Source organism: Cyclopterus lumpus, chromosome 13, assembly GCF_009769545.1.
Source record: "Cyclopterus lumpus isolate fCycLum1 chromosome 13, fCycLum1.pri, whole genome shotgun sequence".
NCBI classification, from domain to species: Eukaryota; Metazoa; Chordata; class Actinopteri; order Perciformes; family Cyclopteridae; genus Cyclopterus; species Cyclopterus lumpus.
This window is the reverse complement of record NC_046978.1, coordinates 21,063,994-21,080,288: the sequence shown is the minus strand read 5'-3', so window position 1 is coordinate 21,080,288 and position 16,295 is coordinate 21,063,994. Positions and strand designations below refer to the sequence as shown.

The 16,295-nt window shown below is 48.3% G+C and overlaps 1 protein-coding gene across 5 annotated transcripts in view; it reads right to left on the bottom strand.

The window, feature by feature from the left end:
* wdr62 (WD repeat domain 62) overlaps positions 1–16,295 on the bottom strand; it is a 30,109-nt gene that overhangs the window by 6,940 nt on the left and 6,874 nt on the right. For 2 of the 5 annotated variants that reach the window (XM_034547806.1, XM_034547809.1), the window contains exons 10-27: positions 16,123–16,254; positions 15,740–15,909; positions 14,797–14,888; positions 14,598–14,723; positions 12,676–12,746; positions 12,162–12,283; positions 11,896–11,971; positions 11,692–11,803; positions 11,552–11,615; positions 7,116–7,211; positions 6,942–7,036; positions 3,482–3,534; positions 3,154–3,414; positions 2,964–3,027; positions 2,763–2,897; positions 2,546–2,659; positions 2,342–2,453; positions 2,161–2,239 (exon numbers count right to left, since the gene is read on the bottom strand). In XM_034547806.1, coding sequence (XP_034403697.1) covers positions 2,161–2,239; positions 2,342–2,453; positions 2,546–2,659; positions 2,763–2,897; positions 2,964–3,027; positions 3,154–3,414; positions 3,482–3,534; positions 6,942–7,036; positions 7,116–7,211; positions 11,552–11,615; positions 11,692–11,803; positions 11,896–11,971; positions 12,162–12,283; positions 12,676–12,746; positions 14,598–14,723; positions 14,797–14,888; positions 15,740–15,909; positions 16,123–16,254 — 1,974 coding nt within the window. Of the gene's footprint in view, positions 1–2,160; positions 2,240–2,341; positions 2,454–2,545; positions 2,660–2,762; positions 2,898–2,962; positions 3,028–3,153; positions 3,415–3,481; positions 3,535–6,941; positions 7,037–7,115; positions 7,212–11,551; positions 11,616–11,691; positions 11,804–11,895; positions 11,972–12,161; positions 12,284–12,675; positions 12,747–14,597; positions 14,724–14,796; positions 14,889–15,739; positions 15,910–16,122; positions 16,269–16,295 lie in introns of all 5 variants that reach the window. The other 3 variants (XM_034547807.1, XM_034547808.1, XM_034547810.1) reach the window with 3 other exon arrangements.

The following is a 16,295-nucleotide window of genomic DNA, read 5'->3' as shown; positions in this document are numbered from 1 at the left end:
TTTCGCGTCGCTCGGGTGTGTTTAGCGTCGCTCGGGTGCGTTTCGCGTCGCTCGGGTGCGTTTAGCGTCGCTCGGGTGCGTTTCAGGTGCGTTTATCGTGGCTCAGGTGCGTTTAGCGTCGCTGAGGTGCGTTTCGCGTCGCTCAGGTGCGTTTCGCGTCGCTCAGGTGCGTTTCGCGTCGCTCAGGTGTGTTTCAGGTGCGTTTCGCGTCGCTCGGGTGTGTTTAGCGTCGCTCGGGTGCGTTTCGCGTCGCTCGGGTGCGTTTAGCGTCGCTCGGGTGCGTTTCGCGTCGCTCAAGTGTGTTTAGCGTCGCGTTTATCGTGGCTCAGGTGCGTTTATCGTGGCTCAGGTGCGTTTCGCGTCGCTCAGGTGTGTTTCAGGTGCGTTTATCGTGGCTCAGGTGCGTTTAGCGTCGCTGAGGTGCGTTTCGCGTCGCTCAGGTGCGTTTCGCGTCGCTCAGGTGCGTTTCGCGTCGCTCAGGTGTGTTTCAGGTGCGTTTCGCGTCGCTCGGGTGTGTTTAGCGTCGCTCGGGTGCGTTTCGCGTCGCTCGGGTGCGTTTAGCGTCGCTCGGGTGCGTTTCGCGTCGCTCAAGTGTGTTTAGCGTCGCGTTTATCGTGGCTCAGGTGCGTTTATCGTGGCTCAGGTGCGTTTTGCGTCGCTCAGGTGCGTTTATCGTCGCTCAGGTGCGTTTAGCGTCGCTCGGGTGTGCTTAGCGTCGCTCGGGTGTGTTTAGCGTCGCTCGGGTGCGTTTCGCGTCGCTCGGGTGCGTTTAGCGTCGCGTTTAGCGTCGTTCAGGTGCGTTTAGCGTCGCTCAGGTGTGTTTCAGGTGCGTTTCGCGTCGCTCGGGTGTGTTTAGCGTCGCTCGGGTGCGTTTCGCGTCGCTCGGGTGCGTTTCGCGTCGCTCGGGTGCGTTTATCGTGGCTCGGGTGCGTTTAGCGTCGCTCGGGTGCGTTTAGCGTCGCTCGGGTGCGTTTATCGTCGCTCGGGTGCGTTTCGCGTCGCTCGGGTGTGTTTCGCGTCGCTCGGGTGCGTTTAGCGTCGCGTTTAGCGTCGCTCAGGTGCGTTTATCGTGGCTCAGGTGCGTTTAGCGTCGCTCAGGTGCGTTTCGCGTCGCTCGGGTGCGTTTATCGTCGCTCAGGTGCGTTTCGCGTCGCTCAGGTGCGTTTCGCGTCGCTCAGGTGCGTTTCGCGTCGCTCAGGTGCGTTTCAGGTGCGTTTAGCGTCGCTCAGGTGCGTTTATCGTGGCTCAGGTGCGTTTAGCGTCGCTCAGGTGCGTTTCGCGTCGCTCGGGTGCGTTTATCGTCGCTCGGGTGCGTTTCGCGTCGCTCGGGTGCGTTTATCGTCGCTCAGGTGCGTTTCGCGTCGCTCAGGTGCGTTTCAGGTGCGTTTAGCGTCGCTCAGGTGTGCTTAGCGTCGCTCGGGTGCGTTTATCGTGTTTCAGGTGCGTTTATCGTCGCTCAGGTGTGCTTAGCGTCGCTCAGGTGTGCTTAGCGTCGCTCGGGTGCGTTTCGCGTCGCTCGGGTGCGTTTAGCGTCGCTTGGGTGTGTTTCGCGTCGCTCAGGTGTGTTTCAGGTGCGTTTAGTGTCGCTCAGGTGTGTTTCAGGTGCGTTTAGTGTCGCTCAGGTGTGTTTCAGGTGCGTTTCGCGTCGCTCGGGTGCGTTTATCGTCGCTCAGGTGCGTTTCGCGTCGCTCAGGTGCGTTTCAGGTGCGTTTAGCGTCGCTCAGGTGCGTTTATCGTGGCTCAGGTGCGTTTAGCGTCGCTCAGGTGCGTTTCTCGTCGCTCGGGTGCGTTTCTCGTCGCTCGGGTGCGTTTATCGTCGCTCGGGTGCGTTTCGCGTCGCTCGGGTGCGTTTATCGTCGCTCAGGTGCGTTTCGCGTCGCTCAGGTGCGTTTCAGGTGCGTTTAGCGTCGCTCAGGTGTGCTTAGCGTCGCTCGGGTGCGTTTATCGTGTTTCAGGTGCGTTTATCGTCGCTCAGGTGTGCTTAGCGTCGCTCAGGTGTGCTTAGCGTCGCTCGGGTGCGTTTCGCGTCGCTCGGGTGCGTTTAGCGTCGCTTGGGTGTGTTTCGCGTCGCTCAGGTGTGTTTCAGGTGCGTTTAGTGTCGCTCAGGTGTGTTTCAGGTGCGTTTAGCGTCGCTCAGGTGCGTTTCAGGTGTGTTAGTACCATTGTGTTGCTGACGTTGCTCTCCTCTAAGATTCTGGTCGGCATGGAGATGAAGGGCGGAGCTCTGCTGGGCCCCGTCCTAAAAACACAGCAGGAAAAGTCTGTTATCACCATGGCGACGACAACCCCCGTAGGCCAGAGGGTCACACCTGTGACACCTGAGGATTGTGGGTAAACGGACCTGATTCGGTCCTGGAAGCGGGACAGGAAGCGGGTGGAGATGCTGAGCCGAGGGTTCAGGTAGTGCGTCTCCCCCGGAGGCTGCAGGGTGCTCAGGTTGGTGTCAAACTTCTCTGAAAGGTCAAATGTCAAAGAGACGTCAGCAGACAGGTGCGAGGTCAGATTGACGATAATGAAGATCAGTACAATGAAGAGTGTTCGGTACCGTCGCTCAGACTGGAGGCCAGAGTATCAAAGTGGTCCTTCAGAGAGTTTCTGTCCTCCTCGTCCTCCAGAACCAAACTGCCCACCGAGCTGCCCTGACTGAGGGAGTCGGTGTCTGAGGGGACATAACAACAATATGAATTATCAACAACAATAAAGGTGATTCATATTAATAAACAACAATTAATAATAACAATGATTAATAAATCATGACTAACCCGCGTCCTGCTGCTGCTCCACGCTTCCCGCTGAGTCTTCGGAGCAGGCGGAGTCCGGACTCCGCTGAGAGCCCCACGCCGTCTGACCTTTGACCTCCGGCTGGGCGAGACATCGCCGGGGGTCAAACTCCCTGAGGACAAACAGGTGTTTGTTAAAGTGGCTCTGAGCTTCTGCAGCTGCACCTTGAAGGAAACCTCACCTGGTGGTGGTGGAGGAGGAGGGGTAGATGATGTAGCTGCTGTTGTCACCTGGATTCTGGAGCACCTGAACACCACACAGAGACAGAGACAATGTTCTCACTTTAATGATTGATGTCATAATAACTGAGTTATTGTGCTCTGAAGATGTGTTCTGGTCCTCTACTTCTAGTCATGATGGTTCTGCTCCTACCTCCTCCTCCTTGTTCTCCTCCTCCTCCTCCTGCTCTTCATCTTCCAGCATACTTTCCAGACTCTGAGGATGGAAGTCTCCCTCCTCCTCTCTAAACCCCTCCTCCTCCTCCTCCTCCTCCTCCTCCTCCTGACTCTTGGTGGGACTCGGGGAGGAGTTGGAGCAGATGGTCAGAGGGTTCAGTTGCTCCGCCCACCGGCTCCTCACCTGACGAGGCTCCGCGGCTGATTGGATGGCAGAGGAGGCGTCGCCTTGACCCTGCTGATGAAAACACAGGAATAAAAACATCCTCTGACCAAAGAGACAAAGACGTCAGCAGGAAACTCACCAGCTTTCTGAACCACATGGGCAGCTTCCCGTTGGTCTGAAGCAGCGGAGCGTCTAAAACAACAACAACAACAACAACAACGTCGTCATGATTCAAACAAACTGCCGTCTCATAACCACATCACATACAGACACCAGATGGATTTGAAGGGCGTCAGGAAGTCACCGTCGGCCATGTTGCTTCTGCAGCAAAGGAACAGGAAGAAGCCGAAACAAGCTCCTCACTGACATCTTCCACCGGGAACTAAAAACACACCTTTACTAACCTTGAAGAAAGCAGCACTTTAGTAGAACTTACTTAAAGCACTTTGGAGTTGGGCTTTCTTGGAGAAATTGTTGTTTCTTGATTCTTGTTGTTCTGAGTTCTTACTCACGGTTGAATTCACTTATTGTCAGTCGCTTTGGATAAAAGCGTCAGCTAAATGTCATGTAGAATAATACAGACAACAGACAGTCCACAGTGCAGACAAGCAACACATTACAAGGAACAAACAAATCCAGGAAGTGCCTTTTAAAACATCTAAAAAAACACAACTAAAAAGGTGTTCATTAAAAAATCTAACTGCTGCTGGAACCTTCTGAGTGGTTCAGTAGAACACTGAGGCCTCCTGAGTCTCAGTGAAAGACCTTCTGAGTGGTTCAGTAGAACACTGAGGCCTCCTGAGTCTCACTGAAAGACCTTCTGAGTGGTTCAGTGGAACACTGAGGCCTCCTGAGTCTCAGTGAAAGACCTTCTGAGTGGTTCAGTAGAACACTGAAACCTCCTGAGTCTCAGTGAAAGACCTTCTGAGTGGTTCAGTGGAACACTGAGGCCTCCTGAGTCTCAGTGAAAGACCTTCTGAGTGGTTCAGTAGAACACTGAGGCCTCCTGAGTCTCAGTGAAAGACCTTCTGAGTGGTTCAGTAGAACACTGAAACCTCCTGAGTCTCAGTGAAAGACCTTCTGAGTGGTTCAGTAGAACACTGAAACCTCCTGAGTCTCAGTGAAAGACCTTCTGAGTGGTTCAGTAGAACACTGAAACCTCCTGAGTCTCACTGAAAGACCTTCTGAGTGGTTCAGTAGAACACTGAGGCCTCCTGAGTCTCAGTGAAAGACCTTCTGAGTGGTTCAGTAGAACACTGAAACCTCCTGAGTCTCAGTGAAAGACCTTCTGAGTGGTTCAGTAGAACACTGAGGCCTCCTGAGTCTCAGTGAAAGACCTTCTGAGTGGTTCAGTAGAACACTGAGGTCTCCTGAGTCTCAGTGAAAGACCTTCTGAGTCCATTAAAAACACAGTGTAGTGGATGGCCCTTGTCCTTTTTGTATAGTGACCTCTAGTGAGTCCGGAAGGCCAATCACTGAGCCAGCCTTTCTGATCATCTTATTGATCCTGTTTTTATCATCCGCAGTAATGAGGTATGATACACGCCTACACATCCAGGTATGACACGCCTACACATCCAGGTATGATACACGCCTACACATCCAGGTATGATACACGCCTACACATCCAGGTATGACACGCCTACACATCCAGGTATGACACGCCTACACATCCAGGTATGATACGCGCCTACACATCCAGGTATGACACGCCTACACATCCAGGTATGACACGCCTACACATCCAGGTATGATACGCGCCTACACATCCAGGTATGACACGCCTACACATCCAGGTATGATACGCGCCTACACATCCAGGTATGACACGCCTACACATCCAGGTATGACACGCCTACACATCCAGGTATGATACACGCCTAAACATCCAGGTATGACACGCCTACACATCCAGGTATGACACGCCTACACATCCAGGTATGACACGCCTACACATCCAGGTATGATACGCGCCTACACATCCAGGTATGACACGCCTACACATCCAGGTATGATACGCGCCTACACATCCAGGTATGATACACGCCTACACATCCAGGTATTACACGCCTACACATCCAGGTATGACACGCCTACACATCCAGGTATGACACGCCTACACATCCAGGTATGACACGCCTACACATCCAGGTATGACACGCCTACACATCCAGGTATGACACGCCTACACATCCAGGTATGACACGCCTACACATCCAGGTATGATACGCGCCTACACATCCAGGTATGATACACGCCTACACATCCAGGTATGACACGGCTACACATCCAGGTATGACGCGCCTACACATCCAGGTATGACACGCCTACACATCCAGGTATGACACGCCTACACATCCAGGTATGACACGCCTACACATCCAGGTATGACACACCTACACATCCAGGTATGACACGCCTACACATCCAGGTATGATACACGCCTACACATCCAGGTATGACACACCTACACATCCAGGTATGACACACGCAGAAGGTCTTTCACTGAGACTCAGGAGGCCTCAGTGTTCTACTGAACCACTCAGAAGGTTCCAGCAGCAGTTAGATTTTTTAATGAACACCTTTTTAGTTGTGTTTTTTTAGATGTTTTAAAAGGCACTTCCTGGATTTGTTTGTTCCTTGTAATGTGTTGCTTGTCTGCACTGTGGACTGTCTGTTGTCTGTATTATTCTACATGACACGCCTACACATCCAGGTATGACACACGCCTACACATCCAGGTATGACACACGCCTACACATCCAGGTATGACACACGCCTACACATCCAGGTATGACACACGCCTACACATCCAGGTATGACACACGCCTACACATCCAGGTATGACACACCTACACATCCAGGTATGACACACGCCTACACATCCAGGTATGACACACCTACACATCCAGGTATGACACGCCTACACATCCAGGTATGACACACCTACACATCCAGGTATGACACACCTACACATCCAGGTATGACACACGCCTACACATCCAGGTATGACACACCTACACATCCAGGTATGACACGCCTACACATCCAGGTATGACACACGCCTACACATCCAGGTATGACACACCTACACATCCAGGTATGACACACGCCTACACATCCAGGTATGACACACCTACACATCCAGGTATGACACACCTACACATCCAGGTATGACACACGCCTACACATCCAGGTATGACACACGCCTACACATCCAGGTATGACACGCCTACACATCCAGGTATGACACACGCCTACACATCCAGGTATGACACACGCCTACACATCCAGGTATATGACACGCCTACACATCCAGGTATGACACGCCTACACATCCAGGTATGACACACGCCTACACATCCAGGTATGACACGCCTACACATCCAGGTATGACACGCCTACACATCCAGGTATGACACACGCCTACACATCCAGGTATGATACGCCTACACATCCAGGTATGACACGCCTACACATCCAGGTATGACACGCCTACACATCCAGGTATGACACGCCTACACATCCAGGTATGACACGCCTGCTCTGGAGGAAGAATGAAATAAGACAGACTGGACTTGCCCAGTCCTCATCCTCACCCTGAACAGAGTCCAGTCTGTCTGGAGTCCCGAGGTCAGCCTCTTCCTCCATCTGAGGCAGCTGAGAGGAGGGTCCAGTAATGAAGGTCTCCCTCCTGAAACAACAACGGACTGAACACCTTTGAACTCATACCGGACCGCCTTCCGCCCTCAGCTCTCCAACGTCTCACTCACCTGATGGTTTGATGTTTGCTGGTGGACAGTTTGAGGCCCCGCCTCTTCCTCATGGTGCTGGTCATCTGAGAGTCCAGCCTCCACACAAACACACAACTAAAGAACAACAAAAAAGTTCATTGTAAAGAACTAAAGAATCTCTCAACCAAGTAGTTGACCCGTCTCATGGTTAATGTTGCCTGATGACAACGTCACTCGTCTCCTAATAACGTTACCGTCTCTTGATAACAACGTTACCGTCTCTTGATAACAACGTTGCCGTCTCTTGATAACAACGTTACCGTCTCATGATAATAACGTTACCGTCTCTTGATAACAACGTTACCGTCTCATGATAACAACGTTACCGTCTCCTGATAACAACGTTACCGTCTCTTGATAACAACGTTACCGTCTCATGATAACAACGTTACCGTCTCATGATAACAACGTTACCGTCTCTTGATAACAACGTTACCGTCTCATGATAACAACGTTACCGTCTCCTGATAACAACGTTACCGTCTCTTGATAACAACGTTACCGTCTCTTGATAACAACGTTACCGTCTCATGATAACAACGTTACCGTCTCATGATAACAACGTTACCGTCTCCTGATAATAACGTTACCGTCTCATGATAATAACGTTACCGTCTCTTGATAATAACGTTACCGTCTCTTGATAACAACGTTACCGTCTCTTGATAACAACGTTACCGTCTCATGATAACAACGTTACCGTCTCATGATAACAACGTTACCGTCTCTTGATAACAACGTTACCGTCTCTTGATAACAACGTTACCGTCTCCTGATAATAACGTTACCGTCTCATGATAACAACGTTACCGTCTCTTGATAACAACGTTACCGTCTCATGATAACAACGTTACCGTCTCATGATAATAACGTTACCGTCTCCTGATAATAACGTTACCGTCTCCTGATAACAACGTTACCGTCTCATGATAATAACGTTACCGTCTCATGATAACAACGTTACCGTCTCATGATAACAACGTTACCGTCTCATGATAACAACGTTACCGTCTCATGATAACAACGTTACCGTCTCATGATAACAACGTTACCGTCTCATGATAACAACGTTACCGTCTCATGATAACAACGTTACCGTCTCCTGATAACAACGTTACCGTCTCCTGATAACAACGTTACCGTCTCTTGATAACAACGTTGCCGTCTCTTGATAACAACGTTACCGTCTCATGATAACAACGTTACCGTCTCATGATAACAACGTTACCGTCTCATGACAACAACGTTACCGTCTCCTGATAACAACGTTACCGTCTCTTGATAACAACGTTACCGTCTCTTGATAACAACGTTACCGTCTCATGACAACAACGTTACCGTCTCATGATAACAACGTTACCGTCTCATGATAACAACGTTACCGTCTCCTGATAACAACGTTACCGTCTCCTGATAATAACGTTACCGTCTCCTGATAACAACGTTACCGTCTCATGATAATAACGTTACCGTCTCATGATAACAACGTTACCGTCTCATGATAACAACGTTACCGTCTCATGATAACAACGTTACCGTCTCCTGATAACAACGTTACCGTCTCCTGATAACAACGTTACCGTCTCATGATAACAACGTTACCGTCTCATGACAACAACGTTACCGTCTCATGATAACAACGTTACCGTCTCATGACAACAACGTTACCGTCTCATGATAACAACGTTACCGTCTCATGATAACAACGTTACCGTCTCCTGATAACAACGTTACCGTCTCCTGATAATAACGTTACCGTCTCATGATAACAACGTTACCGTCTCCTGATAATAACGTTACCGTCTCTTGATAACAACGTTACCGTCTCTTGATAACAACGTTACCGTCTCTTGATAACAACGTTACCGTCTCTTGATAACAACGTTACCGTCTCCTGATAACAACGTTACCGTCTCTTGATAATAACGTTACCGTCTCTTGATAATAACGTTACCGTCTCTTGATAATAACGTTACCGTCTCCTGATAACAACGTTACCGTCTCCTGATAATAACGTTACCGTCTCCTGATAATAACGTTACCGTCTCTTGATAACAACGTTACCGTCTCATGATAACAACGTTACCGTCTCTTGATAACAACGTTACCGTCTCCTGATAACAACGTTACCGTCTCATGATAACAACGTTACCGTCTCTTGATAATAACGTTACCGTCTCATGATAATAACGTTACCGTCTCATGATAACAACGTTACCGTCTCTTGATAACAACGTTACCGTCTCTTGATAACAACGTTACCGTCTCTTGATAACAACGTTACCGTCTCTTGATAACAACGTTACCGTCTCATGATAACAACGTTACCGTCTCCTGATAACAACGTTACCGTCTCATGATAATAACGTTACCGTCTCATGATAACAACGTTACCGTCTCCTGATAACAACGTTACCGTCTCATGATAATAACGTTACCGTCTCATGATAACAACGTTACCGTCTCATGATAATAACGTTACCGTCTCTTGATAACAACGTTACCGTCTCCTGATAATAACGTTACCGTCTCATGATAACAACGTTACCGTCTCATGATAACAACGTTACCGTCTCTTGATAACAACGTTACCGTCTCATGATAACAACGTTACCGTCTCATGATAACAACGTTACCGTCTCTTGATAACAACGTTACCGTCTCATGATAACAACGTTACCGTCTCTTGATAACAACGTTACCGTCTCTTGATAACAACGTTACCGTCTCTTGATAACAACGTTACCGTCTCTTGATAACAACGTTACCGTCTCATGATAACAACGTTACCGTCTCATGATAACAACGTTACCGTCTCATGATAATAACGTTACCGTCTCATGATAACAACGTTACCGTCTCTTGATAACAACGTTACCGTCTCATGATAACAACGTTACCGTCTCATGATAACAACGTTAACGTCTCTTGATAACAACGTTACCGTCTCCTGATAACAACGTTACCGTCTCATGATAACGTTACCGTCTCATGATAACAACGTTACCGTCTCATGATAACAACGTTACCGTCTCTTGATAACAACGTTACCGTCTCTTGATAATAACGTTACCGTCTCATGATAACAACGTTACCGTCTCATGATAACAACGTTACCGTCTCATGATAACAACGTTACCGTCTCATGATAACAACGTTACCGTCTCATGATAACAACGTTACCGTCTCATGATAACAACGTTACCGTCTCATGATAACAACGTTACCGTCTCTTGATAACAACGTTACCGTCTCTTGATAACAACGTTACCGTCTCTTGATAACAACGTTACCGTCTCATGATAACAACGTTACCGTCTCATGATAACAACGTTACCGTCTCTTGATAACAACGTTACCGTCTCATGATAATAACGTTACCGTCTCATGACAACAACGTTACCGTCTCATGATAACAACGTTACCGTCTCATGATAATAACGTTACCGTCTCATGATAATAACGTTACCGTCTCTTGATAACAACGTTACCGTCTCATGATAACAACGTTACCGTCTCCTGATAACAACGTTACCGTCTCATGATAACAACGTTACCGTCTCCTGATAACAACGTTACCGTCTCATGATAACAACGTTACCGTCTCATGATAACAACGTTACCGTCTCCTGATAATAACGTTACCGTCTCTTGATAACAACGTTACCGTCTCATGATAACAACGTTACCGTCTCATGATAACAACGTTACCGTCTCTTGATAACAACGTTACCGTCTCTTGATAACAACGTTACCGTCTCATGATAATAACGTTACCGTCTCATGACAACAACGTTACCGTCTCATGATAACAACGTTACCGTCTCATGATAATAACGTTACCGTCTCATGATAATAACGTTACCGTCTCTTGATAACAACGTTACCGTCTCATGATAACAACGTTACCGTCTCCTGATAACAACGTTACCGTCTCATGATAACAACGTTACCGTCTCCTGATAACAACGTTACCGTCTCCTGATAACAACGTTACCGTCTCATGATAACAACGTTACCGTCTCCTGATAACAACGTTACCGTCTCATGATAACAACGTTACCGTCTCATGATAACAACGTTACCGTCTCCTGATAATAACGTTACCGTCTCTTGATAACAACGTTACCGTCTCCTGATAATAACGTTACCGTCTCATGATAACAACGTTACCGTCTCATGATAACAACGTTACCGTCTCTTGATAACAACGTTACCGTCTCTTGATAACAACGTTACCGTCTCCTGATAATAACGTTACCGTCTCTTGATAACAACGTTAACGTCTCTTGATAACAACGTTAACGTCTCATGATAACAACGTTACCGTCTCCTGATAATAACGTTACCGTCTCTTGATAACAACGTTACCGTCTCCTGATAATAACGTTACCGTCTCCTGATAATAACGTTACCTGTCTCCAGACACAGTGATGAGGTGTCTGTAGTCCCGACTGAACCTCATACATGTGACGATCTCTGAGGAAACAAACGCAGCAGGTAAATGAAACTTCTGAAGAAAGAAAACAAACCAGAAATGAACGGATTCACTCACCAGAGTGTCCGAACAGGGTGGCGACACACTCTCCTGACTCGTAGTCAAAGATGGTGATGTCCTTATCGGAGCAGCTGGTGGCAAAGTATGACCCGGACGGATCCATCTGGACCTGCCGACATCACAAAGGGTCATGCTGGGTGTCTGCGAAGGATCAATCAATTAACCAATAGGTGAAATAATAATCAATAAACGTATCCTCACCTTCAGCAGCGCTCCTTCATCGCTAGTCGAGCCCTTCAAACACTTCTTCAGCTTCCCAGTTTCCACGTTGTAAACCCTGAAACAGTCAGTATGTATGTATGTATGTATATATATATATATATGTGTGTATGTGTATATATGTGTGTATGTGTATATATGTGTGTATATGTGTGTATGTCCACATACATATATACACACACACATATATATATATATACACACACATATATATATATATATACACATACATATACACCCCCTCTAACCTGACGTTTCGGTCCTGACAGGCGACGGCGACGTGAGTCCTCGATGAGTCCAGGTCCATGTCGTACAAAGTCGTCTTCTCCACCACGTGGTGACTCCTGGAGAACCACGGACCCTCCACCATCTGGAACACACACATGACATATGAGAAATATGGAGCAGATTACATCATGTATGACCGAGTTAAAACAACTTCCATTGTCATGGCGAACGGGGTTCTTTGCCGTCGCGCCGTACGCACAGTTTCATATTTTTAAAATCCTTTGATAACGTTCCACGACTAAGGTCTCAAGATCACTCTGCCCGACTTTGGAAGGAATCGGGTTTAATCTCTAGGAGGAGTTCCCACAACTCCCCAAACCGGGTTGGACCGTAGAGAAGAAGAATGAAACATAAATACGTCGTAGAGGACCCTAATTATGGAAGTTTTTCTCGTAGTATTGGAAGTATTACTGAAGTACTCCTGGTAGTATTAGAAGTATTTCTATTTTTCTATTTACATATTAGATGTCAGACCTGCTCAGCCTTCTGGAAGTAGATGCTCTTGTCGGCTCCACAGCTCACGATCCGGACCTCTGGACTCTCACCTGAACACAGGAACCGGTTCTAAGATCAGAACTCTGTCCTGAACACAGGAACCGGTTCTAAGATCAGAACTCTGTCCTGAACACAGGAACCGGTTCTATGATCAGAACTCTGTCCTGAACACAGGAACCGGTTCTAAGATCAGAACTCTGTCCTGAACACAGGAACCGGTTCTATGATCAGAACTCTCACCTGAACACAGGAACCGGTTCTAAGATCAGAACTCTGTCCTGAACACAGGAACCGGTTCTATGATCAGAACTCTGTCCTGAACACAGGAACCGGTTCTAAGATCAGAACTCTCACCTGAACACAGGAACCGGTTCTATGATCAGAACTCTCACCTGAACACAGGAACCGGTTCTAAGATCAGAACTCTCACCTGAACACAGGAACCGGTTCTATGATCAGAACTCTCACCTGAACACAGGAACCGGTTCTAAGATCAGAACTCTGTCCTGAACACAGGAACCGGTTCTATGATCAGAACTCTCACCTGAACACAGGAACCGGTTCTAAGATCAGAACTCTGTCCTGAACACAGGAACTGGTTCTATGATCAGAACTCTGTCCTGAACACAGGAACCGGTTCTATGATCAGAACTCTGTCCTGAACACAGGAACCGGTTCTAAGATCAGAACTCTCACCTGAACACAGGAACCGGTTCTATGATCAGAACTCTCACCTGAACACAGGAACCGGTTCTAAGATCAGAACTCTGTCCTGAACACAGGAACCGGTTCTATGATCAGAACTCTCACCTGAACACAGGAACCGGTTCTATGATCAGAACTCTCACCTGAACACAGGAACCGGTTCTAAGATCAGAACTCTGTCCTGAACACAGGAACCGGTTCTATGATCAGAACTCTGTCCTGAACACAGGAACCGGTTCTATGATCAGAACTCTCACCTGAACACAGGAACCGGTTCTAAGATCAGAACTCTGTCCTGAACACAGGAACTGGTTCTAAGATCAGAACTCTGTCCTGAACACAGGAACCGGTTCTAAGATCAGAACTCTGTCCTGAACACAGGAACCGGTTCTATGATCAGAACTCTGTCCTGAACACAGGAACCGGTTCTATGATCAGAACTCTCACCTGAACACAGGAACCGGTTCTAAGATCAGAACTCTGTCCTGAACACAGGAACTGGTTCTAAGATCAGAACTCTGTCCTGAACACAGGAACCGGTTCTATGATCAGAACTCTGTCCTGAACACAGGAACCGGTTCTATGATCAGAACTCTGTCCTGAACACAGGAACCGGTTCTAAGATCAGAACTCTCACCTGAACACAGGAACCGGTTCTAAGATCAGAACTCTCACCTGAACACAGGAACTGGTTCTAAGATCAGAACTCTGTCCTGAACACAGGAACCGGTTCTAAGATCAGAACTCTGTCCTGAACACAGGAACTGGTTCTAAGATCAGAACTCTGTCCTGAACACAGGAACCGGTTCTATGATCAGAACTCTGTCCTGAACACAGGAACCGGTTCTATGATCAGAACTCTCACCTGAACACAGGAACCGGTTCTAAGATCAGAACTCTGTCCTGAACACAGGAACCGGTTCTAAGATCAGAACTGTGTCCTGAACACAGGAACCGGTTCTATGATCAGAACTGTGTCCTGAACACAGGAACCGGTTCTATGATCAGAACTGTGTCCTGAACACAGGAACCGGTTCTATGATCCGAGGAGAGTCTCGTGTTCTCTGGTGGTACCAAGGAATACTAGCTGGGTAGTACTGAGAGCAGTACTTTTCTCATTCAAGGACTTCATGTAATGTGGTATCTTCAAGCATAAACTTCATAGCATGTAGTCATAGTAACAGTAATAACTATACCAGTGAACTTCACGGCGGTGATGGAGGCCGAGTGGTCGTTCAGAGTCTGCTCCAGACTGTAGTTCTTGTCCAGGTTGAAGATGTGGATCAGTCGATCTCTGCTGGCCGACGCCAACAGATTCACACCTGAAACGACATAGTCAGTCGGGAGTCCACACCTGAGCTGGTCCTGGACCTGACCTTTGACCTGAGCCCTCACCTGTGGACGTGGGAGAGAACTCCAAACACAACACCTCCGAGTCGTGAGCCTCGATCTTCACCAGCTCGTCCAGGAACTCCAGACCGAAGATACTGAGCACAGAAACATGACAATTAATGTCTGAGACAGACAGAAGTCGTTGTGACGTCATCGTGAAGTCGTCATCGTGAAGTCGTCATCGTGAAGTCGTCATCGTGAAGTCGTCATCGTGACGACGTCATCGTGAAGTCGTCATCGTGAAGTCGTCATCGTGAAGTCGTCATCGTGAAGTCGTCATCGTGAAGTCGTCATCGTGAAGTCGTCATCGTGACGACGTCATCGTGAAGTCGTCATCGTGAAGTCGTCATCGTGAAGTCGTCATCGTGAAGTCGTCATCGTGAAGTCGTCATCGTGAAGTCGTCATCGTGAAGTCGTCATCGTGAAGTCGTCATCGTGAAGTCGTCATCGTGAAGTCGTCATCGTGAAGTCGTCATCGTGAAGTCGTCATCGTGAAGTCGTCATCGTGAAGTCGTCATCGTGAAGTCGTCATCGTGAAGTCGTCATCGTGAAGTCGTCATCGTGACGACGTCATCGTGACGACGTCATCGTGAAGTCGTCATCGTGAAGTCGTCATCGTGAAGTCGTCATCGTGAAGTCGTTGTGACGTCATCGTTAAGTCGTCATCGTGAAGTCGTGACGACGTCATCGTGAAGTCGTCTTCTTGAAGTCGTCTTCTTGAAGTCGTTATGGTGAAGTCGTCATGGTGAAGTCGTCATGGTGAAGTCGTTATGGTGAAGTCGTTATGGTGAAGTCGTCTTCTTGAAGTCGTTATGGTGAAGTCGTTATGGTGAAGTCGTCTTCTTGAAGTCGTTATGGTGAAGTCGTCATGGTGAAGTCGTCATGGTGAAGTCGTCATGGTGAAGTCGTCATGGTGAAGTCGTCATGGAGTGTCTCAGCGTCTCACCGCAGGTTTCCACAGCGGTCTCCGGCCGCCAGGTGTCGTCCATCAGGACTGATGCTCAGGACTCTGACGCCAGACTTCCCATCAGACCCGGCGGCGGCCTCCCTCCCCCGATCCCCCTCGGCCTGCAGGTGCTGCGTGTTCTCCCCAACGTACAGGATCCTCTGCAGGTCCTGAAACACAGATACTGATCAAATACTCAAATACTTGTACACTCGTACTCGTGTACATCTTCTGGTACATGTCTATACTTGTACACTCGTACTCGTGTACATCTTCTGGTACATGTCTATACTTGTACACTCGTACTCGTGTACATCTTCTGGTACATGTCTATACTTGTACACTCGTACTCGTGTACTCTGGCGTACTTGTACTGCTCTTACGTTGCTGTAGAGGTTCCCCTGTCCAGGGGGCGGGTCGGTGGTCCAGATTCTGACGGTGTTGTCAGAGGAACAGGTGAGGAAGGAGGAGGGAGGAAGACGAGCCGGAGACCCGTCTGACTGCTCTGGATACACCTGGAGAGAGAGGCCTGTCTCACCACCACGCCAGTATACAT